Source organism: Passer montanus, unplaced genomic scaffold (assembly GCF_014805655.1).
Source record: "Passer montanus isolate IOZ18808 unplaced genomic scaffold, ASM1480565v1 scaffold3, whole genome shotgun sequence".
NCBI lineage: Eukaryota > Metazoa > Chordata > Aves > Passeriformes > Passeridae > Passer > Passer montanus.
The window spans coordinates 10,578,459-10,603,636 of record NW_024367707.1 but is presented as its reverse complement, the minus strand read 5'-3'; the positions used below and the strand labels follow the sequence as shown (position 1 = coordinate 10,603,636).

The 25,178-nt window shown below is 38.8% G+C and overlaps 1 protein-coding gene across 3 annotated transcripts in view; it reads left to right on the top strand.

The window, feature by feature from the left end:
* The window catches only part of SHROOM2 (shroom family member 2), a 118,592-nt gene that overhangs the window by 25,558 nt on the left and 67,856 nt on the right, over positions 1-25,178 (top strand). For all 3 annotated transcript variants that reach the window (XM_039714375.1, XM_039714374.1, XM_039714373.1), the window contains exon 2: positions 22,079-22,230. In XM_039714375.1, coding sequence (XP_039570309.1) covers positions 22,079-22,230 — 152 coding nt within the window. The remainder of the gene's footprint in view (positions 1-22,078; positions 22,231-25,178) is intronic.

The following is a 25,178-nucleotide window of genomic DNA, read 5'->3' as shown; positions in this document are numbered from 1 at the left end:
TTATGTTGTTTAGTTCCCTTACAGTGTGGTCCATGCAGTTTGCTGATATTTGAGTGACAATTCTGTTTAAATAAACTCTTAAGACTTGCTGACTCTTGGAAGCCTTATTCAGTAGGGGTTTTCCACTCTAGATTCTGGGATTTTTCTTAGAACTGCAGTTATTGTGGAATTTTTTAATAGCGAAAGGAGTTTCTTAAGTTCAGCCAAGTCATTTGTCTGGGAAAAAGTCAAGCTGCTTTGTAAAAGTTTGGTTGCTCCACCCAAAAACTCTATATCAATGGGATTTTAGCTTTGTGTGAGGAAGGGGGTAGGAGCAGAATGCGTTCTTTGCTGTTAGCCAGTTTTTCTTAATGCAGAGGATAGTGAGGAACTACTTTTCACATTCAGGCAAACCATCCTGCAGTCATGAGAACCTGTCATTTTAATAACATGTTCCATCTTGCATCTTCAATGGCAGCTTACCGATGTGGATGGAGGATGTGGAAAAAAAATTGATGTAAACTTTTACCCATGCAGTTGTAATTAAAAAACACGCTTTTGTTGTTCTGAGTGCTAGGTATCTTCATTTTTGAGGTTTTATCACTTTGATCTTTAAAATATAGGAAAAAAGTCAATGGAAAACAAATGCACTTAAATAGTATTTTTATTTATCATCTAGGTGAGATGCACAGACTCATTCAAATTGGCCTTTTCATTCTTACATCGAGTTTTATCAAGTTGACTAGTGATAATGGTCAAGTGTTAATTTAAAACAAGTCTTCTACCATACTTCTAATACTCCCAAATGGTCAAGTTTTATCTTTTTCATCCAGCTATGAAGGATTGCCCCATTTTTTCCCCCTTTTTAATCACTGGAAATGTTATATTCTTGGAAGGCCCTTCAGGAAGGAGGAGTATTTTAATAGTTATATGTGTAGTATTATCTGGCCCTTTTCTAGTTCTATATTGCAAGAAATGTTTTCACTTTTTTATCTTTCTAGGTCTCTTATTTTTAGCAAGTTATCCTTGGCCCACTGCCACCCATTGTATGAATGGAATTCTACAGTTCTCATTACGACCATCAGTTTGCTTAGACCTCTTTAGCTGATTCACTAAGTACAATATCCAGATCCCTCCTGCTGTGTCTTAACAGCTGTGCTGCAGGCTTGGGTTGAACACACCCCCCTGCCCCCCAGGCCTCCTAACCTGTAATAGGCACTCTGGCCTGCTTGTTGAAGAAAGAAGCTTTAGGAGCTGCTTAGCTTACCTTCACATCTCCATTTCCCTGTACCCATTCATGGCTGAAATCAGGATTAATGAAAAATTTGCCATTTTGACATCCTTGGTGATCGGTTCACTATCTGTAGACTAAAAATACCATTATGAGATAGCTGTCAAATTTCCTCATGCAAGGCTGCTAAATGTGTCTTAAATCTGCCCTTGGGAACCCTGTTGGGATTCTGCTTTCATACATGCTGAGTTCTTGGCCTCTGTTTTCAGTACCTGAACAAGGTTACAAATAACATTTCTTCCAAAGGAAACACTTACTAGTGATAAGGAAGAACGTCTTCCTTCTAATGTTAATCTGATTACTGAGGACTAATTGACTCAAAGCAGTTGAGAATCAAGGAGCTTTAATTTCCTATTGTCCACCTGTACATGTAAGCATCAAGATAAGAAGAGACTATGCATTTTTAAAAGCTTGGATTGCTTGGATTTATTTCTTAAAAGCTAGTATGCATTGCTTGTGCATTGTTATTTATATTTACTGCTAAGTGAAATACTTGAGCTGAGAAGCCCTCCTGAACTTTCTTGTGGTTGGAAATGAATTGATTATCAGAGCATGAGTCTTTCCCTGCATTTAGATTATTTTGCTTGTGTTTTTTGTTTGGTGGGAATGGTGCAGCATCTCTCTGGGCTTGAGGGTGGCACTATTGTAGTGGTAGACATGCCCTTTTATAATTTTATGAAAGCTTTAGTTTACATTGCTCTGGTTTTTGAGACATTTTAGAGGTGATGTAATATATGCAAAGCATATTAATAGATTTAATTCCCATGAAACAGGTAAGCAAGGCAGTGGAAGCTGGGGTGTTGGAAAAAAAAGTCAGGAAAGCTGTCTGATTGTTCTGCCTGTTTTCTCTATGTCCACATTTGTTTGAGGGAGACAGTAAGATAGAAACTCGAGCCAGAATTAGGTTGGGATAAGACTAGAGGAAATGTTTCAGGCTGACAGCTATTACTCAATTGAACTGAAGTTGGCCACAAGTTCCTTTGTCACCTCCTGTGAAGTGGGATTGTGGGGCATCCCTACATCCCTTGAAGACCCTAAAAAACTACAGAGGTGCCTGAAAATGTTGCCAGGTCATGAGTCCCTGATCTGTATATGCATCCATGCTTGGGAATTCTTTTACAGCCGAAGGGGGTAGCAGGGGAAGCTTTGCAGTTGATTGTACAGAAGATCTGACCAGAGTTGAATATTTTGATTGATTTGTGTAGAGTAAGTGAAGATGGGTGTAAAGCAGCTGAAAGCACCATTATTGGGGTAAGAATCCCTCTCTACACTTCTATTTGTACATTGCTCTTGTGTGAAAAGTAGGGAGCGTGCCTTTTCTAACCTGCTACTGAGGTATTTGTACTTCACCTACAGCTTTAATTTCAGTTTCTTACTTATTCTAAGGTTTAGCAAAAATGTTTGCTTGTATTGTACTTAGCTTGTAGCAGATGCTTCCTACAAAGGGCTGGACCAGTGCTTAAGAGTTCAGATGAATCAGTGCATTTTTTTGTGCCCTTCAATTCTAATTTCTCTGGATGGAGAAAGTCACATTCAGCTCTGTTGTGCATAGCAGGTTTTGGTGTTTGCCTGTCTAAAAGACCCTGGTGCAAGCTTTTCTTAGTTTGTATAGTTAACTGTGGGCCTGTGTTTCTTATCTTTGATGGTACTGGCTTTTAAACCTGAAGATACTGCTGCTGTTTCAGTTTGCTGCACTTGAAGTGTCTACAAGCACATGCATATAGTTTGAAATGGGGGAGAAGGGCCCCCCAGGTGAAGATATTCACATAAAGGTGATCTCCATTACCCCTTTGTATTTCAAATTGTGAAACAATTACTTAGAGGAGGGAATTCTGGCCAAGTAAACAAAGAATAGAAAAACATGAGGTCTCAAAGTCCAGGAGCCTGACCACTACAAAAACTAAGTAAAGAGTTATGTAGCTGACTTTTCTAGGATTGTTGATCTACTTTCATCCAATGTAATTTGTCATGTGAGAATTTGAAAGACTTTACATTGACTACAGTTGAAATTTTATTTGGAGCATTTCAGCACTGCATCTTGTACAACTGTATCTTGCACTAAGAAGAAATTTATTGTCTGTTGTGTGGCACAATTTACCTGGGTGTGAGTTTTAACAGTGCTGATTGGAGGACACAAACACTGAAAATTGGTCAGAAGTTGAGAACAGGAAAGAAAAAAACTTTTATTCTCTTCATTTTTTAATTTGACTGCTGGAAAAAAAAGTGGGGGTCGGTCCTTCAATGGACAGCAAGGAAAGGTTTTTGAATTAGTTCTCAAATACTTCTTATTTTCAAAGAATGTTTTCTTTTAGGTATGTTTTTCAAGTAGAATAATTTGAACCGTTTCAGTTCTATGCTTTCATAGTTTTTGAGAATTTTAAGGACAGTAAAAACAGATTTCAAATCATTGGGGTTTTAATAATCTTCTAATAAGGAGACTATCTCTGTGAGAAAACTGAGGTTAAAGCAAGGAAGTTTTACTTTTTCTTAAAAGTTTAGAGATTTAGACTTAAGAGAAGAATGAGCCTTCTGTCCAGTGTGGTTAGGCCTTGAGTGTTCTGGATTTTGTTGGTTGAAACCTGGCCTGTGACACATAGGATGCATGAATATCGATTTTGGTCCATGGGTAAAACTGAAAGTAGAGTGAACTATGTCACCTGCAGGATGTAGGTGCATTTGTTCTGGGCAGACAAGTCCTGAGGGGTTTAAGGTGTTCTTTTCAGCACTGAGTACCACTCCAGCCCTTGCATATTTTACTGGTTGTAATATGGGTAACTGCAACTTAGAAAATATTGTTGTATTTACAAGGCAAGGAGCACTGCAGAAAGTGTGATCTCCTCTGAAACCATACAGCCCATGTGTATGTTTTGTGGGTAGGAATCTGGGCTGCAATAAACTCCTTAAGTCACGTTGCTCAGATGAGAAAGCAAAATATAGTACAGTGGCAATAGTTGAGTGTGCAAATAGTATATAGACCCCTTTTAAAATATGGGAGGGCTATGACCTTGCATTCCAGAGGAGATTAAGTAGAAAGCATCAGTAAAATCCATCTGTAATCAGATTCTCTGCACAGTTTTTCCTTTAGTGCTTTTGATCTGAGATGAAGCCAGTGAGTGATGTGAAAGTTGCCTTAGCAGAGCATGAAACTTCTGAGCTTCATGCATTTGGCACATGTTCAAATGGCTCTGTGTGGGGTCAGTTGTACTTCAACCTTGAGCTTTAGGCATGCTGCTAGAGAGTTCAAGCACATTTATTTGTCCTCTACTTTCCTCAGTTAATATATTCTGTCTTAAAAGTGAAAATATTTAGCAGAATGACTTTTTTTTCAGTTTTTACACAAGTCAGATGTTAAATGTCATGATCCAGATAGCTTTCCTCCTTTTTTTTTTTTTACCACTTCCAAATTCAATTCCAATATTTCAGTTTGGGAGCTGGCCAAAATTAGCTGAGGAGTTTCTTATCTAGCCTCGTCATTCTGCAGGCATTCCCTTAAAACTCTCCTTGAGTCCAGAGAAATGAACTGGTAGAGTCTTGCTGTGTTTCAGCTCGGCCTGCTCTGCATCTTGGCAAACAATGAATTTAATAGAAATGTGCTTTAGCATTAAATATTTTGGCAGTGATCCTACTTTGGTGTTGCTCAATGCAACAAAGAAATAGTAAATATATCCCAGTATTGCTTTCATGCCAATTAAAGCAATGACTATTTAATATTTGTGGTTATATCGTATTATGGGACATAGCTGGATATGATAATCTGCAGCAGCATTGTTTGCTTAGCCATACTGTAAAATCTGAACAACTTCTAAAAATAATTTTAAAAAATATTTTGATTGGTGTTGTGTAGCAGTTACTCTAAGTCTGAAAGAAAACCTGTTAAATGTCGGCATGTTTAGGCATTGCCCTAAAATAATTCCTTAATGCTCTCAAATGTTGCCAGTGTGTTCATTTAACAGAGAAGTGTTTTGTCTCTTCAGCCACAGGACAGCTGCTGACAAGTACACCTTGCCTGACTTGGTTGTTTTGCTTTCTTTCATTCTCCCCAGTTGATTCATCGATTTTTTTTTTTTTTCCCCACAGAAAACCTGGCTTTTTTTCCTGCAGAGCTCTTTAAAATGCTCTTTTGCACTTTCCTGCCATTGACCAAGCAGACAGGCAGATTTTGAAGGCTGGATTCTGTATTTTGTCCCTTCCATCTATCAGTTTGTTTAGCCTCTGGGATGTGATTCTTGGCAAACAGTGCACAGCCAGTACAAACTAAGATAAACTTGTCAACTGTAAACCAACAGAGAGAATACCTAACTCAAATTTTATACATTGTAACTTCTCCCCCCAGATAAGCTACATATTTTATAAGCTTACATAAAAAAACATTTCAACACTATTAGGATTGCAATGCTATAAATACTTCAGTGCAATTTATACTTGAGATATTTTAGATAAAGGTAATATTCAGTACTGTGCAGAGTAACAGTCCAGTGTAAGTACTCTGTGCTTGAATGCAAAGGGAAGGGTCTTTATTTTAAGGTGAAGGAGAAAAACTGAGACATTATAAGTTCTTTAATTTTTCTACATTGTAATTTCCTGACACTAGAGCCGGGTGTTTCACAGGGGAATGGATGGAGTGGGGTGGTGTGGGAGCTCTCAGGGTGGCACAAGGCTGCGTTTGTCCCTCTGCTCAGTGCCTTCCTCCACAGGTGGGGGCACAGCCCAGGAAGCACCCGCGTTCTGAGGGGCAGCCTCGCCCTGGCCCCCATGGCACTGGGGACCTGCCTTCTGAGGGACCTCGGGGCAGGATCCCCTTGGCCCCATGGTGCTGGGCACCCGTGTTCTGAGGGACCTTGGGGCAGGATCCCCTTGGCCCCATGGCGCTGGGCACCCGTGTTCTGAGGGACCTCGGGGCAGCCTCCCCTTGGCCCACTGGCACTGGGCATGAGCTCTCTTGGCCCCATGGCGCTGGGGACCCGCCTTCTGAGGGACCTCGGGGCAGGATCCCCTTGGCCCCATGGTGCTGGGCACCCGTGTTCTGAGGGACCTTGGGGCAGGATCCCCTTGGCCCCATGGCGCTGGGCACCCGTGTTCTGAGGGACCTCGGGGCAGCCTCCCCTTGGCCCACTGGCACTGGGCATGAGCTCTGCCAGGGAGGTGGCTGTGGCCAGGCCACCAAAGCTCACCATGGAGGGCAGGATCCCCTTGTCCCCCATGACACTGGGCACCCACGTCCTGAGAGACTTCGGGGCAGCCTCCCCTTGGCTCTCATGGGACTGGGCACCTGCCTTCTGAGAGACCTCGGGGCAGCTTCCCCTTGGCTCTCATGGTGCTGGGGACCTGCCTTCTGAGGGACCTTGGGGCAGCCTCCCCTTATCCCCCATGATGCTGGGCACTCATGTTCTGAGGGACCTTGGGGCAGCCTCTCCATGGCCCCCATGGTGCTGGGCAGGAGCTCTGCCAGGGAGGTGGCTGTGGCCAGGCCACCAAAGCTCACCATGGCCTCTCACCAGGGCCAGTTCAGCTTTGCTGTCTGCTCCAGTGCCAGGAGACTGCTTTGAGTTGTTGTACATTGACTGATGGAATTGGCACTTTGTTTTTCTGTCTTTGGTAGCAGGGCGACATAAAAGCAAAAGAAAATTGTCAGGTAAGGAAATATTTTTATTTAGCATTCTATTTTCCTTTTTTCTTTTTTTTCTTATTAAATTGAAAAACTAACTTCTGGAACATAGCTCATAGTGTTGTAGGTTATGGGTGATGCTACTCTGTGAGAGGAAGTTGACTGTTAGGGTTTTGGAGTTAAAGTAACTTCTTCACTGTGTTCTTGAGAAAATTGACATGTTGCAAAATGAAGTTACAGGTGCTTTTTAAATGTATCATTTACTGTATTGAAAATATCTGTAATATTGAAATTGACTAGAAAGTGACTTTGACTAAAAAGTGACTTTTCCTATTAGTTTCATTTTGCATGGAGTTTGTGCTGATAAGTCTTAAGTATGATTTTTATATCAGCAAATGAGAAGCCTTTTTTTACTTCTCTATTCTGGTAGAAGACTAATTTTCTAAGTGAATGGGTTTGTTTTTTTCTGGCCCTGTGCTGCTTACATCTTTAAATCCTCTTGACAAGCAGAGCAACTGTTGTGCTTCTTCTGCATATGTATAATTAAGAGGCTGATTATATTGCCTCCTAATCTAGATTATCATCCTGAAGAAAAAAATGCATTCCTTTTGCAAAAGGAATGGTGAAAGGCAGAGGTGCAACATAATACCAGCGTGGGGGAAAGCATTACCAATTAATAACTCCATCAAGAGAAGTAGTATTGTGTTCCTTATCACAAGTTGCACAATTTGTTAAAGTCAGCTAGTTTTTCCTTGCTTGCACTTGGCAGACACTTTAAGAATCCTGAAAATGCACATTTGGTTTAGAGTGTAAGAGGTAATGTTTTTATCCAGGTTTGAGTCTTAGTTTCCTGTTTGTGGAAAACTTTTAAAATTACACTTTTACACCTTTGAGCCATTTTAATGAATACATTGTAGCATTACTAAATACACTAACTTAGTAGTTTGTTCACTGTTTTGTGCTAAGCTCTTGGAAAATTGATACCGAGCAAGCTGTAGCTGTGAGCCCAGATGATACAGCTGGCTCTGTGGCAGCACAGTCTGGTCCTGTATCTTTAGAAGATCACTGTAAAGGACTTACCATGTCCAATAGAGTTTATGCTCTGTGTAATCCTCTGGAGATTTCCTTACAGTGAAGTAACGAATTGGGAAAATGAGTAGCATTTAATGCCACTCTAGTGGCTCTGCCAGGTAGCACTGAGAGGGTGAACTTCCAAAGCAGAGCGAATACTCTTCCTGCAGAGTTCCTGTCTTAGTCCCACAAAGTTCCTAAACAACATAGCTGTGTATTGGACCCCAAAAGTGCTTCATTCACTTTTGTCAATTAAAAAACTTTCCCATCTAAAAGGTCTTTTTATTGCACTTTGGGCCTTGCTGATAAATAGGCAATATCACAGTTCCAATATGAAATGTATTACAACAGTATTCTAAAATTAGTGTGTGGATATTTCTTTGGATCACAGACTTTAAATTTCATTAAAGAATCACCATACCATACCAAAAAACTTCTAAAATAGGAATGGTAAAATTGAAGAATTCAAAGATTATGTACTAAAAAGACAGTACTTTCAGAAAGTTAGTTCAAATTTTGAAATTATCTTGAAATACAAATAAAAATTTTAGTAGATAACTGATAAAGGAGGAGAAAGGGATTTGCGTTTGAAATGAGACGAAATGAGAACTATGAATGCAAGACAGAAACTTGTGGTTTGGATAACCATGTGGAAAATGAAGTGAAATTTTATCTGTAAACTTAAATTGGATGATGCCCAAACAAGGAAAAAACCTATGACTGATAGCAGTTTTGGATCTGTTGTAGCTCTAAAACCTTGTATGTAGCCAATCTGTCTCTCCAAGTAATTTGTTAATATTTCAAAGTAAGAAAATTCCTGCATATTCTGTACAGGAGCATAAACCAGTGGCTTAGAGAAGGAAGGAAGAGGTACTGTCTAGCAGCTGCCCCATGCTTGCTTTAACGAGATCTTCATGAAATGTTCAGAGATCTTCATGAAATGTTTTTACTTAGAGTTACATCACGCAGCTCAGAAAATATGTTAACACAGCAGGAGTCTCTGCAGCTTTCCTCAAATAATGAAATGGGAATTTTAGGTCTTTTGCTGCGGAGTTATCTAACTTCCTGCACTTCAGTCTTACTCATGCTCCAGAAACTCCCTAATGTAAAAAGCTGCAGTTCTTCCCTGTCTTGAGTGGCTCAAGAGGTATCAACCTCAGCCCACATCAGCACAACATCACAGCTGCTAATATCTTGCTGTGTGGTGTAGACCCAGACCAACTTAAATAGACTCTTGCTAGCCCATCTCTGCCTTCCTGTATCTTGGCAAGAGTGAATGTGCTGTTCTCCACAGTTCACTAGACATTAAGAGTGCTGTTCAGCTTAGAGGGAGGAAGCTGAGAGTTTTGGAATGGGCTCACAAAAGGTACATCTACACCTCTATCAGACAAGAAAAATTCATGAACACTAGTGCAGCTTTCTTCCAAATTCCTGTCAGCTTCATGTCTTTCTGGTGTATTTGTGTACTGCTTTTCAAGTGCTTGTGAAGGTACAGACCCTTGTTTCTGGAACAAGAGATGAACATAAGCAGGAGGAACTGAGACATGGGAATTCAGGCTTCTCATGGTGCTTAGCTGTTGTTGAGGTAAAGAAACAAACAGTAACACAGGAAGTATAGGAGTAGCTGTCTAATAAAAACAGCAGACTTGTACTGACTGACCTGCTTAGTAAAAGACTGGCAATATATTCTTAATCTCAATAGTCCTTAATGATGATATTTAGCAATAATACACTCTTTTAATATTAAAAGCAAGCAAATAAAAGAAAAAAAGGTTTACTTTTAGAATACCATTTCTTTTACATGTCAAAAGGAGCATTAGAGTTATTAGTAAAGATAGTAAGGTTCATCTTCAGGAGCTGAGATTGGACACATACTTAAAAGAATTAACTGTTCTTCAGGTCCACAACTAGCTAAACAAAAAACTCCAGAGGTTTACAGATTGGTCATTACAGTGTCTGATGTTTGGCTCATAGAGTGGATATGCAGTTTTATAGTAATTAAGTGCTTGAAATAGGTAATCCAGAAACCTCCTTGTTAAGCAAGGAGCTATTTAAAGAAGTATCCCAATATGGACATCTGTACAGAGAAACAGTCCAAATTCTCCCAGGTTAATTCACAGGGGAGAGTCAGCAGAAGGCTCTCCAGTTGCTACTTTAGCCAGACCTTCAACTTGCTTTTACCATGATAAATAAAATTTTATTAAAAGGTTTTCCTACAATTTTGAGTGTAAAAATTACTGAATTTGGAGATAATTTAAATACAGAGCAAACAAAATTTTTCAGTATGCCACTGTTGTTGCATACTGTGTAATATAGTATGTGATTTAAATTTTTATCACATAAATAGAATAGATTGTTTCTCTGGTGTTTTTACTGACTTAAAGGCAGTCTTTAATCATCTGTCAGTTATCAAGATGAGCAAGTACAAAGACTCCTGTGCAATGTGGTATTTGAACATTCAACCCCCTGCCAACACTGACATCCTAAACTGGTGTGCTCAGACATGAATTTTTCATGAGTGTGGTTGCATGCTGCTGGAATACACGCTCCAAGAAGCGGTCATGTTTGCTGGCATGGACAGCAGTGGGGGACAAGAAGCTCTCTGTATGATGCTTGTGTGCACATACAGTGGTCCCACCACCAACGTCAGAAAATAAAGTGCAATTATAAATTTTCTCCTGTGTCACAAGAATTATCATACAGATGTTTTTCCCAAAATTCCACTCATACTCGAGAGAGTGCTGCGCAGTGAAGTTGTGGATTGTGCTGCCTGAGCAGAATGTGTCTTTTAATAAGTGCATCTGCACAGATGACAGACACTTTTGCCAAACAGAAATACATATATTTGTCAAACTGAATAGTTTTGTCATAGTTAAATACACATTTTTTAATTGGGAAAAGCAGCTAATTGTATGAGCAATGTTTGGATATGGCTTCATTTTCTAAAATCTTGGAAGCAATGTGCTCCTAGAGCTAAATTAGGCCAGTAGCATGTGTAATACAATAAAGCTTTTGAAATAAAGCCTGCAAAGTAAAGCCAATTTGGAAAATGTCCCTTTGGAGTAGTAAGCATACTCTGACTTCTGAATATAAGAATTCTTGAGCACTATGTTATAATTTACTGTTAAATCCATGCAGCTTTTTGAAGCTTCTGTTTGTGTAAATTTACGATCCATGGTGGTTTTAGTGCATTAATTGATAATTCACAGCACAATCCTATAATTTCTTAAGAAAAAATAACCTTTGTCACTGACCCAGTAGAATGATTTTAATTGGTTAATTATCTCTTGTTAATCCTATGAAGAATTAAGCCTCTGACATAGAGAAAAGGTGGCAGGATACTCACAGAGATGCCAAAAATGGTTGCATGTCTAATTCCAATGGTAAATTTTTCATGAGGAGGGAATTTCTTCTAATGTTCTGTGACGATATAAAGTAATGAGGTTTTAACGAATGGTCTATAGAATGAACTACACAAAATGAAGAATTTGAAGTGATGAATGTCTAGGCTTGTTTAGAAAAAAAGATAATTTCTTTTAAAGAAAATTTTGGGTTTGCTGGTGGGAGTGGATTTTGTTAGCCTTTTTTTTATTGTTGTTGACTTTGCTTGGTTGGTTTTGCTTTTTTGGTAGATCTGAAATATATGGTAACAGAGTACTGATGGCTAGGGGAAAAAGGGCAGGGATGCCACAATGAGATTGATGCCTGGGGTGTAAATTGCTATGGATTAGTTCCTCTCCACAGAACTGAATTTTAATTTTTTTCAAGTTCCCAACTCAGAACAGACATAAGATATTGGTGCTTAACTCTAACTGCACGAGTGTTTCATGTCCTGCTCAGTCAAGTATGTGCCTTAGGAAGGCAGATGAGTACTGTTCCATCTTGTCAATAAACTGCATAAAATGCTGGTGTTTTTTTATGGATGTGCTCTTTTATTACTGGAGCATCATGAGAGATTTACCTTGATTGTATTAGCAGTGTGTCTCCAGAAAAGCAGCCCCTGTCTGACCGTACCAGGCAGCCCAGGTATTGCAAGCTGGCAAAAGTGGACTTCAGCGAGTAGAGATTGCCATACAGTCCTTGGCAACTTGCTTTGTGAACTGTGTTTGGTAATTTTAGGAGCAATTACTTTGCAGTTCCTGCCCCAAAAAAGTATATTCAATGCTGTATTTAGTGTTTGCTTCTTCAAATTTGACTTCTGGGTCAAAGTGGAGTGAGGGAAGCTCTCTTCCTTTACTTAGACAGTAATAAACAAGAACAGAAGACAATCTAAGGGCAAGGTTACCCAGACCTTTTTTGTTTCTATAATAGTATGCCTTTTTTTTCCTTGAGGGTCATCCCACTTGCTTCCGAGTTTTTATTGCTCTAAGAATGGAGAGTTGAAATGGTGTGCAGAGTGCACAGCAGAAGCATGGCTTTCATACAGTGGGAACAGATATCTGCATCTATTCAGTTTGAAGTATACATACTTAGAGTAAATGGGGTTGTATAAATTATATAAAGGTAAATCAAGACAACTTCAGGTTTTGTTGACTGTTTTAGCCCTGGGGTGGGGGAGGAAGGGATAAATGTGTCTTCTTCTTTGAACTTGGCTTTAAATATTTGAATTGTTGAGGAAGACGGTGGAAAAGGATGGCTTCGGTTTGTAATTTGGATACTCTGTGAATGTGCATATCAATGCTGAACAGAGATCAAAAGTTAATGTAAAGAACAAAATCTGTTGTTCAAGTTTAAAGCACTCAAATTTTAGGAGGAGCCTGACCCTTCTTTTGAAGTCTTTTGTTTGTTTTCTTTGCAGAGGAGTGGTTGAGGGAATCAACAAAGACATGCTTTAAAATTCAGCGCCTTACTGAGCCTCTTTTTTCTTTAAAGTTGAATAATTTTGCAAAGCGGAGAAATCTTACTGAAGAAATTGCTATCAGTTATTATGAGAGCAGGTCATTCTCATTGTTTGCTAGATTTTTGTTTAGATGTGTAATGCTATGTTCGGTTCACTACATAATGGGTTCTTAAATGCTTCTGCAGTAACTATTACAAATAACTTTTACTTTTGGGATAAAATCACATTTTCAGGAATGTAATTACAAGAATTATTGGGAACTGTTATATTATCTGTCTCAGAACTGAGCATTTGTGCTATGACAAAAATGGAGGATTCCAAAGAGCAGCTGTGATTAAAACCAAATAATGGTATGAGTTAGTCAAGATAAGCATTCTGTTAAAAATGGGCTGTTCAAGAGAAAGTATTTAAAATGGAAACCTAACACTCGGTAAAATTCCTGTGGGTTTTGGCAGGCCCATCATAGTGCTTTTTGAAACTAACACACAGTGAAGCAGTTTTTTTTCTGTTGCTGGGTCTTAATCAGTGCTACCTGTGTCAAAAAGTGTAGCTTTTTTTTTTTTTTTTTTTAAACCACAGCAATCTGTAGACATAGGCATAGATGCAACTTAAATTTTTGTAGGTCACATGTAGACCGATAGACTGAATAAAATAGTTTAAATTTATTTTTGGTAAGTATACTGTTGCCATCCACTAGGTCTTTCGATGTCTGTCTCTCAGACCTGTTGAAGTCCTTTACAAACAAACTGCAAGTTGATAAAACTGGTCTTTTCCTTTTTTAATGCACAGTCCTATCTACACAATCATACAGACACATTCAGGGTTTTTTTAAATTTGGTTTGTCAGTGACTCCTACCTTTTCCCTAATCATGCAGTGGTTTTGTAGGCTGTTGGATTGCATTTGGTCTGTTTTTGTCAAGGGCACATTGGGAAATGATGACATTATTTTCCTGGGATGGACAGGAAGGCAGAAAGATAAACCAGTGTTGTTGAAAGCATATGATAGTTGCAAGGTAAAAAACTTTGAACCTTATGATCAGAAAGATTACTTTGTCAGGTCATATTTTTCCTCTTGGAAGTCTGTTCCTGTTATCAGTTTAAAGAGATAAAATACAAGTTGTTTCTAGGCATAACCTCTTTATAATCCATTCTTATCATTGTTCGTAATAGCTGAAAGTACAAAAATGTAGACCTATAAAAATGCTTAATGTTGACTGCACAGATTGCATACATAAACAGCCTATATATATAGTCATCCGTAAGTAAACTTGGGCAAATAAATGTGGATAATCCAACCCTATCAAACTTATCTGCTTGGAGGTTGTTAGAATAAATAAACTACATCTAGAGAAATCAGTTCTCTTTTGGCCAGATGGCTATTACTTTTCATAGCACAATTATTCACTCCATTCTTATACAGATGATTTTGTCATTTGGAAGGTAAAAAAAAATATAGCAAAATGTTTAAGAACAGTGTAAGGCGTCTATGACTACAGAAGGGTCCCTCTGGGCTGGATGTACCATTAGTTTCTGTAAAATGCAAAACCAAACTTGTGGCTGAAAGTGGTAGTTATTTCTCAGTAATTTTTGAATAAGTTGTGTACAGATAGCAAAATGTTTAAGAACAGTGTAAGTAAGAACAGTCTATGACTACAGATGGGTCCCTCTGGGCTGGATGTGCCATTAGTTTCTGTAAAATGCAAAACCAAACTTGTGGCTGAAAGTGGTAGTTATTTCTCAGTAATTTTTGAATAAGTTGTGTACAGATTGTCTGTCTAAATGAATGCTGTACCAAACAGCAGTAGGAAGGTGTTTAGATGTTGGTGATGTGCTATGAAAAAAACCCCCAAATTTAAGCTATGCTTTGGAGGTGTTTGGTGTGAGGGAGGGACAGCACTGAAGTTGTTTATTTTCAGGAACAACACTACAAACAGGCTTCTGCCATCACCCCTGCATCCAGCATCTTCACTCACTTTAATCTTTTCCGCTCTTGTCTTGGCCTTATTCTTACTCCAGGTAAGCTGGGTGTGTTTTGGCTTTGCTCTGGCCTAGGTGCCAGTTTAGGGCTATAGGGACTGTGAGCTGAGAAGCTTCCCTGAGGGTCTTGTGCTGCCCTAGAGGAGCTCTTCCATAGAAAGATTTCCAAAGACTACAGTTTGGCTGTATTTAGTTGCTTTGTAGATGGGGAATATATGCAGGCATGCTGCTCTGGCATATGTGCAAATATTATTTAGAAGCTGTAAAATGTAACTAGTAAAGCTTAGGTACTAATGGCAAAAGATCAGCTATGTACTTAACACTCAGCGGCCCTACTTATTTTTTTTAATACATTAGCTCTATGCTTTCCAAAAATCAAGGGTTTCTGGGGGTTTATGAGTTCTGCGTTTTTCTTGGGTTTTTAAAAATTATAATTAATTTATTTCTAGCAGAATTGTTCAGCAATGATGAAAAGTTTCCAACTTTTCTTGCTGAAACAATGGAATCCCTTGGAAAAAAAACCTGTTCAAAAGTAAACGTCTGTTGTTCAGTTTTTTAAAACCTACAAATCTATGTGAAATTTCTCTTCCTGATACTTTTGATCTGGAAATTGCTATCATTAGTTTCTTGGGGGGAAGTTTCATTAATTTTTTTACTTCAAATACTTTAATCGATCTTTAGTCCATAACAGCCCTGTGATGTAAAGAAGCAGATATAATAACAGTAACCTCTTTAGAAATAGTGACTGATGATTTGTAATTGGAAATATTTTCTCACAGGCTTATGGTAGGTATTGTTTGGAATGTAGGTTGAACTAAAATATTAATCAGTTTATATATGAATTGTTAAAAAGGGAAATGGTGGATGTATTACCATACTTCTTAAACATTTCTGGCATGAGGAACTCTGAAGATAGTTTTCAGCTTGGAGTCAGTTTTTATAGCTGTAATAAATCCCCCACAAAAATGGCCTGTTCTAGTGGAAGTGACAACAGCCCTTTGTCAAAACGGTGGCATGGACACAGTTGTGAAAACTGAATAAATACTTGAAGAACTGTACCAACTTTCAAAATATTCTGCTTTTTTTCAAGCAAAAAACAACGAAGAAAGGAAAAGATTACTGGGAAAATATGCAAATATTTAAATACTCTAAATAACCAGCAATTAGGCTGTGATAGACTGTGTCCTGTTACTCGACTCTACCCTTTAAAAAATGTTTCCATTTTGATTTTTAAGAATCACTTGTTGACCAAAGGGAGGGCTTCTGCCAGCTCAGGATCTGTGCAGTACAATGGGGGACACTTTGAAAGAGCAGCTGGACGAGGGGGATTTCTCTGCCTGTTCAGTGGTTTTGTGACAGTGACCATGTACTGTTTCTCTTGGGTCTAGGGAAGAAAGAAATTGTTGTTAGGGAAATACATTGTCTTGGACTAAGCATTCCTGAAATTTAAAGTTATTTGCTGTAATGTTTAAAAATAATCTCAGGAAGAGCAGATATGGACAATGGCTGTGGGGTGTGAATTTATGATACCAGGCAAAGGGAAAGTTCTGTGCTAAGAACAGAGTGCTAAGTTAGAGTGTCACCAAATGCAGCAGACACCCACCTGCCTGATAGAAGTAGAGCAATTGCCAAGTTAATAATATTGGATTGTATTGTGTAGGCACAGAGTTTGCAAGTTAGTAGCTCATCATTAAGTTGGGGTTTTTTATATGGTGGTGTTTAAAGTTCATGTTGAGTAATTAATGCTGATTATTTAACCTGCAGTCTGTGGAAAGAGGTGGTTCAGGATTACAGGTACCCTCCACCAATGTGAAGGTTTGTGTGGAATTCCTTGCTTTGTTGCAGGCATGCTGCATTGTTTTGAGCCTTGTTTCCACATATGCTTCTGAGCCCATCTGTAAAATGGGGCTGGAGTTTCTTCCCTTCCAGGTGTCCTTCCAACAGTCTTGTTCAAAGTCCATGTGGAGTGGGAAGGATGTATAGGAATGTAAAGTCAAATGCATTAGGCTTGCTCAGCTTCTAGTGTGTGCATGCCTGTGTGTGCTGCCTTACATACACACACACACCCATTGTCTTTAGACCAGTTAGGTCCTGCTGGAGTTTGCACCCCTCTTTTATCCTGCCTCAGTCTGAGCCATGAGTGTTGCTGGTGAATGCAGCCTTTGCCACTCAAGAATGCATTTGCAGAATGTATAGCTGGAGTTAGGTCGCATCTGTTATTTTTCTGTTCATTCCTTAAAGTTACACAAATGCCAGGCTTGAACTGGAGAGATTTTTCTCCTTTGTTTAACTCTTTGCAAATCAAAATAATTGACACTTTCCACATTTTATTTGTTCTGAAGATCTTCTACAAAGATTGTAAGGTTTGTGGAAAAACTGTATCAGATACTCATAATACAAACAACCAGGGAAACGTTTCTTGGCTGTACAAGAAATGAGTTATGATAGAATAGTTTATCACAGCTGATAGCAGAATGCTGATAAGTGGTTGTGTTTTTTCCTGTGTTTGTCTGTGGGTTTGGGTTTCCATCCCGTCTCCCACCCTGTCCAAAGAGAGTGTGGACAAGAAACTGTTGGCTTTGTAAACAAAACTGGATCTCTCATATGACACAGCATTTCCTCAACCTGTCTCCTGCTTGTTTATACAGGTGCCTATAGAGGAATGTGGGTATTTTAAGTAAAGCATTGGACCTGATAAACACAGAAATGAAGGGTTCACATGCTAGAATTGGTGCTCCCCATCAACACTGCAGCAATTCAAAGCTAGAAATATAGGCCATTATTTTCCCTTTCTGTTTGTTACCAGCAGGGGGAATACAGACTTGTAAGTATCCTTTGAATATGTTTGTGCATCTAGCTGTTAGACATTTTCTCCAAGTTTGAAGGCTCTATCTTTTTACAAGAAGAATTTCACATACTAGATTTACATGTTGTTTTTTCAACAGTTTTTTTTTTAAATCCTCATATCCACATTTTGAATCAGTGTTTCTTCCTGTTTTGTGGATGTGATATAAGCAAAAATAAAATTGGGGAGATATGACAGTTAATGTAGGTACTGTTACAATGGCAAAGTCTGCACTCACAATCCTTCCTGGTGCACAGATCCCAAAGTTTGCTTTTGCTGTTGGCTGCAGGGAGGTCATCAGGGACAGCAGGGTGAGATGGAGACTGTCTAAGCAGATGCTTTTGGTCAACAAACATCCTTTTCATCTCCTTTGGAAACACTTTCTTTGGTAGCATACCAACATCACTGCTAAGGGTAGGAAGTAAACATGTTTACACTTGTTAATTTAGCACAGTATGAGGGTATGACTTTTTAGTACATAACAAAAGCATGGTTTGAGGGCATTTCTAGAACCCTTGCTCATTCAAGATAAGCTGTGTAACTATAGATGTTTGTTGAATACTTATGCCTGTTCTTTATAAGAAAATAAGGTGTTGATTGTTTTTCTTCTATGTCTTTTGTTTCCTGCTATTGCTATAAAAATACAAAGATGTGTGTGCTTATTGGAGTTCAGTTCCTGCTAAGTTACATCCACTTGTATTTACCAGCTGGTAGTGACTGAGGCAGAACTCTTCTTTCTGACTTTAGGATGTCTTTAAAGACATTTGAATACCTTCCTCTGCATTTTCAAGGCTTTATTTCCAGCTCTTGACCTAGCTTTTCTGGACACCTGAAATCCTAAAAAAAATTGATGGTAGGTAGATAAGTAATACAGGCTTCAGTCTTAAAAATTGTGCTTAAATCCCAAACACAGCATAGCACAGCTGACTCTGAAGATGGTGAGTGAAATACACTTGTGGTTGAGGTGTGACAAGCAATGACATTTTTGAGTGTATTTGCTAGTTCTAAAATGTTCATGTAGTTTGGTTGGTATTCACACTTCTAGTTAAGGCCTGATGAGATGAAAAGTTACTCAATGGGTGAATAAATAAAGACAGTGAGTGTTAAAACTAATAAAACAGAAGAAAACCTAAAGTAGAAACTGGAATGGCATTGTCCAGTTTTGCACAAAGAAGGCAGGTTAATAAAGCAGCATATTTGAAGAGGCCTTTTCCTCGTGAATATTTTTGGCTGTGTTTCTTTATACATGTGCAAAGCCTAATGTTTTTAGTTGTTATGACTAAAGGAAGGACTTCTAGTGTAACAGAAGAAATGGTATTTTTCCCGTCTAACTTTCCCATTTCCACTTAAAAGTGTATTGTCAAGTAGAATCATATCTGTATAGCCATGTGGGAATTTGAGTATGAAAGATTTATGTTCAAATTTATTCAGCTTGAAAAGACTTCTGCTGTGAATGGATGTGTAGTTTTTATTCTCACTACCTGTAGGTGATCTGAAGACAAGATCTTCAAGTCACTTGAAGTTTTCATGAGGATGGCTTCAGCTTTGTGTTTAGGTTTTGATTAAATAGTATTTTTAAATACTTTTTGAGGGTTTTTTTATGAATATTGTTTTGGACAGCCAGAGTCTCTTTGGAAAGCTTGCTTTGTGTGGAATGTGTAGTTTCCCTGATGAAATTAAAACTCAGAGGGGGTAACTGAATACTCCCTGCTGTCAGTGCATTGCCAGCCTGAAGAAAAAGCAAACATGCTTACTGAGAACAATGAACATTCCTTCAAATCCTAGGAGGCAGATTTTTGCCCCCCCCCCCCAGTTGTTTTTTTTTACAGACAAAAAGTGTTTTGCAGCCCAGCCCAGGGGTATCTCAGCCTTGTCATTATGTTTGGGTGCCTTGCCTGGGGCATAAGGGCTGAAATGGTTTAAATGGTTTGTCATCTACATTTGGAATTTAAAGTGTCCTCCAAGATACTTTCCCTCTCTGCCCCTGCCATGTGTGTCCCATCCCAACATCCACCCCCCACCATGACCTTCCTCCAGCAATTCTAGTGATTAAGCTCTGACTTTCCTTAATGTTTTTTGTGCCACTTTTCTAACCTACATGGGCTTCAGATGTGTCCCAGGCTGCCTGTTCTCTTGTTCTGCTCAGCCTGATTTCAGTGTCCCTTATATGGCAGATGCTCTACACTTGACATCTCTGAACTGAAATCTTTACTTACATCTAAGCAATTTCCACTGCAACTCCCTTGTTTCCAACCTAAGTGAAGATTTGCAGTGATAATTTGGTATTCTGGTAAATTCTTGATGCTCAGAAGATATGTGAGCAGGTCAGAGGACAGGTCATAACTTGAAAACTAGATGTATGGGGATGTAGAAACTTGCTCTGTCTTTAATTATCTGGGTTTTTTTTAAGATAAGAAGTTCTGTAAATAAAGTTTCTTGATTGCTATTAATAATGAGTGTTTTAGAATGGGATATAAGACTAAGCATTTTTCATAGTGTTCTTTTTGGTTTAGGTTTACAGGCCTGAAGATTTTTAAGAACATCTATCATGAACTTACGTAAAAAGAGCTTTTATGTGCCTGCAATGAGATTGAGTGCTCTATGAGATCATCCTAAAGTACTTTCATCAAGCGATATTACTGTTTTTATTAGCTTATTTAATTTATATTTTTGTTGCTGGACTCTTTCTAAAACCTGTACTGTGAGCTTCAGAATTCATGAAGTTATTTTCCTCTGGATTTATCTCCTTGCTGATTGACTTTGGCTTCTCAGAAGATGGCAGTACTTTATGAAGCTGTCTGCAGTTGGGGTGATTACAAGGAATTGCTCTTTGTAAATTTGATGGCATTTAATAATGTGGGACTCAGAGATACTATAGTCAATGTAAAATATAATGAAGACATAAATTAAAGTCTTTGAAGATCAGCTGTCAAACGTATAGGAAGATGTGGGATATGGATTATGAGCAAGTGAGGGAGCAATAAAATTAAATATGTAGATCATGAAGCCAAGCAACTCAGAAGCCAAAGGCTGTGTTGACAGCAGAGGAGACAGGAAGAAACTAGAAAGCCAAGGGATTGAATTGCAAAGTGTTCGATACCTACAGCTATACTTAGAATCACAGACTTCTTTAGGATCATAGAATCCAGCTGTTAACCTAGTTCTGCTCAATCCACCATTAAACCATTTATTAAAGTGCCCCGTCTTTTAGAGGGATGGTCCCCACACATCCAGTGAAGGATAAAGATTTTCCTTAGCCTTCCATTGCTTCCTTATGTATTATGAAAATATTTGATTGTCTTTTACAGCAGTATCCAGATTAAGTTCTAGCTGGTTTAGAGCCTTATAATTCTAGCTGGTTTAGGGCCTTCTAAATCTAGCTTGTTAGGGCCTTCTAGAAGGTTTTGGGCCTTCTAATTTTCTCCTTGCATAACCTTATAACATCCTTGTAATCATTATTTGAAATCAGTTCAAACTCTTGGTACTTGTTAATCTGTCTGATCAAGCTTGTGAGATTTGTTTTTAATTTTGAAAATGGGTAACTTTTAATGTGAGGGTTTTAGCTTTGTAGGGGTGGGAATTACAGAAGCCTGAATCTTTAATTTATCTTGTGTTTTTGCCACATGTTATGAACAGTTGTATGAAAACTGAATGCATTCAAGAATTGCCTGTGACAGCAAAATAATCTTCCAGTGAATTTCCCTTAGTATCACTGTGTGTTTAAGCCAGAGCTGTTAATTAGCTGTATGGTTGGTAAATTTTCAGGTATTTTCCTAAATGTTATGTTCCTGATAGTACCTTCGTTTTCTAGACCAGCCTGTTAAGCAATATTTTGGGATTTCATGGCATGCCAGATCTTTGGAGTTGGCGGTGTGTAAATGTTATTGACAAAATGGTTGATATTATTGGCTGCCTTCTCTAGAGAAGCAGATTTTTAGATGCCTGCCCAAAGCTCTATTTGCAAGTATGATTACATGTTCTGTATTGAACAGAGGTCAAGATGACAGATGCTTTTCACAGAATCACGGAATGGAGCAACTTGGAAGGGACCACAGTGGATCATCTGGTACATCCTCCCTGCTTAAGCAGGGTCATTCCAAAGCACAAATTTGCATCCAGACAATTCTTGAAATCTCCTGTGAAGGGAGACTCCACAACCTCTCTGGGCAACCTGTTCTAGTGCATGCACAGCAAACAAGTTCTTCCTTATATTCCCAAATTTCCTTCAGGCTTTCTAGCTTTCTCAGGAGATTTCCTCTTTTATTTCTTTCGTATTCTAATTGTCTCTGTATAATTGCTATTTCTTTATAGTGATTTTTAAAGTGCCTTCTTAATTATGTTAAGTACTTAATTATTGTATTAATTTTTGTTGAAGCCAGTATTGAAAGCTCATTAGTTTATTTTAAATGTGGTATTATGAAACCTGTATAATTCTACCATTTTTTACACACTTTTTTTTGTCCCCCCCAGATAGAAGATGGAAGCAAAGCTGCAGCTGTGGACAAGTTACTGGCTGGGGATGAAATTGTTGGCATCAATGATGTGGGCCTGTCTGGCTTCCGACAAGAAGCAATCTGTCTGGTGAAAGGTTCACACAAGACACTGAAGCTTGTAGTGAAAAGGTAAGCTTGTGTCATCAGCTGGAACACCAAATGCATTTCAGCCTATAAGCTACTGAGCAACTAAATTTGCCAAGACTTGGCAAGTTAATGACTTTCATTCACTGTTATTAATGTGCATATTATGTGGTGTTCAACTCATCCTTAAACACAGACCCTTTATTGAAGAAGATGTGGAGAGAGGCAGCCTATTGATCGGCACAACACCCGAGGCACACACAGTTCTGTGAGTGCTGCTGTGACGTGATTAGTCAGGACACTGCCTCTGTCCTCCCGAGGGGCAGTGCCCAAAGCACTGCAGGGCTGTCAGCCCTGCTTCCCTGCCTTCGGTGTGCAGACACTGGCAGTGCTCTCTAGGGCATCTGCCATGCGGGCCAGTTGTGCTGTGAGGAATGGGTTACATGGAAAGCTTTTGGAAAAGCATTTACCCACTCTGAAAGTATTTGAGGTCTCAAGCATTTCATAAGTGGTTTGCATAGAATACTTTCAATTGATTATTAGTGAAGGGGAAAAGTGAAGCGATTTATCAAAACAGATCACATTTTGGTATGAAAACTTTTTGACATTTTGACTTGTGACTTTTATGTTCACACAACTTTTGCTAACTTGAATTAAAAATAATTTTCATAAAATATTTTTGACAGAAGTGAACCAATGTTAAAGCAGCTAAATGTTGTAATTGCTGAAAAAAATTCCAGCCAAGAAATCTAAACAACATGATCATCGTTGGTAACTTCCTACTCTCGTGTATCAGAACTTTCCAGTTAATTACTTCTGTCAAATTATACAAGCCAGTCTTTCATGTGAGAATTTGTTAGAATCAAAAAGGAATTTTGATGCAACACAGAAAAATGCCAAGAACTTGAGCTTGACGGGTATGATGGTCCAGTCCATAAATGACTGAGACTGTCTCAAAGAAGGACAGTCTATGAAATAGCACTGATAGGTAAAGGAGGTACAAAGCTGTCTCAAAGAAGGACAGTCTTTTGTGAAATAGCACTGATAGGTAAAGGAGGTACAAAAGTGTGCTTTTCACCTTTGGTTTTAGAAGATATTTTGATAGAACGAATTATGGGAACCTAGAGCTCTTTCACAGCTGATAGTTCATATCCTTAACAATAGCTACTTCCAGAAACTCTCACCAAATTTTTGTAGCATTAGAGCTAATAAATGCAAAATAAAATATATTCACAACTACTATAAATCATGTTGATGTTCAGCAGTTCCAACTTGTGCTGGCTATTCCAGTAAAAGCACTTGCTGGCAGAGGTTACATCAGTTGTTCCTGTCAGAGAAAGGGAGAACTTCAGGGCTGAGAAGTTTTATAGACACTGAAGAATCTGCCAAGACAGCAAGTCTTAATTACCAAGAAAAGCTTCAGACCGAGTAGAAAGATTCCTCTTTCTTGGTGCTTTTCAGTTTTATGACATTAATTTGCTTAGAATTTGTGAATTCTGATCTATCTTTGGAAAAGGCAGCAGGTTTGGTGCAGAAATACCCTCATGAGAGGCACAGCTGTGTCATTCTTGTTACTCATACCACACGGCTCTCTAATACCATCTGAAAGGAGGTTACAGTGACGTGGGGGCCATTTTCTTCTACTGTGACAGCAGTGAGAGGACCAGAGGAAATGGCCATAAGATGGGAAAATCAGAATAAACAGTAGAAAAAAAAAATTCCCTGACAGGGTGGTTAGGCATTGGAATAGGTTGCCCAGGGAGGTGGTGGAGTCACTCCCTGGTGTTGAAGGCACCTGGATCTGGTGCTGGGTGTTATGTTTTAGTGGTTTAGGAGTTACCGTGGTAGTGCTGCATGGACAGTTGGACTGGATCTTTTAAAGCGCTCTTTCAGCATTGATTATTCTATGAGTCACTTCATGAACATGATTTTGGAGAACTTTGCAACAGCTAATCAAATGCTGATTTGCTGCTGGGGATTTGTGGCCATTCTCTGCAGTCAGCAGAGCCCCATTGGTGTTCGTGCCCTTGAGCACTTTGCTGCAAAACGGATGGATTTTCATCAGTCCTTTATCATCCCTCCTGGTTTTCCTTACTTATCCTGTGTGCAATGGTCAAAAACAAGCCAGCTAGTCTAGCCAAGAGGCTGAAACAGTGGCTGTTGTTAGAGAAAACATTATTGTCTGAAATTCATTAAGAACTTCCATAGCGTCCAAATGAGGCACTAGCCCTTTGGGTCATTGACAAGCCTGCATAATATTAGAAAAAATTTCATAAAACTTACTGAATGAAACTAGCTGGGGCTTTTGTCTTGGTTTTTCAACTTTGCTCTTTCTCTTGGAAAGTTGCCTTAGGACATCAGTCCTTTGACGGTCAAAAACCTTTTAACTTCCAGTCTCATTTTATTCTTGGCCAGCTTGTTCTCATGCACTGCTGTCACTGTGCTGAAATAACTTTTCCTGTTGGAAGTTGAAATGACACAGGTTTTTGTAAAAGTCTTGTTGCATGCTTTCTTTCAGAAGTTATGGTTTGAACAACAGTATTAATTTTGTTTTGTTTGTCCTAAATCTTAGGCTGAATTTTTATAAGTACTTTAAACAGCTGTGTGTTTAAGCAAACAAGTTGTTTAGTCTTTGTGTGAGCACTCCTGCAGGTCTGGATTGAATTGGATCAGGGAACTGATCAGACTACAAAATTACTTAAGTAGGTTTTCAGCTGGGTAGGACCATCACTTTTCAGAGGTAGTCTGCATTTTCATCAATTGCAGCAATCTGCAAATGCCTATTGTAGCATTATTAGATCACATTTAGTGTTACATTTTTAGATCCACACTTACTGTTCCCTGGGGAGATTGGCAGCAGTCCTACAATTTCCTTTCATTGTAGAAATAGATGAAGTATTGATCTGGAAGTCATTTTACCATCTTTTTGTCTGCTTGCCCTGTGTCCTTTGTCTATCACTGTGATGGCTCTCTATAGCATTGGTTTAACATTT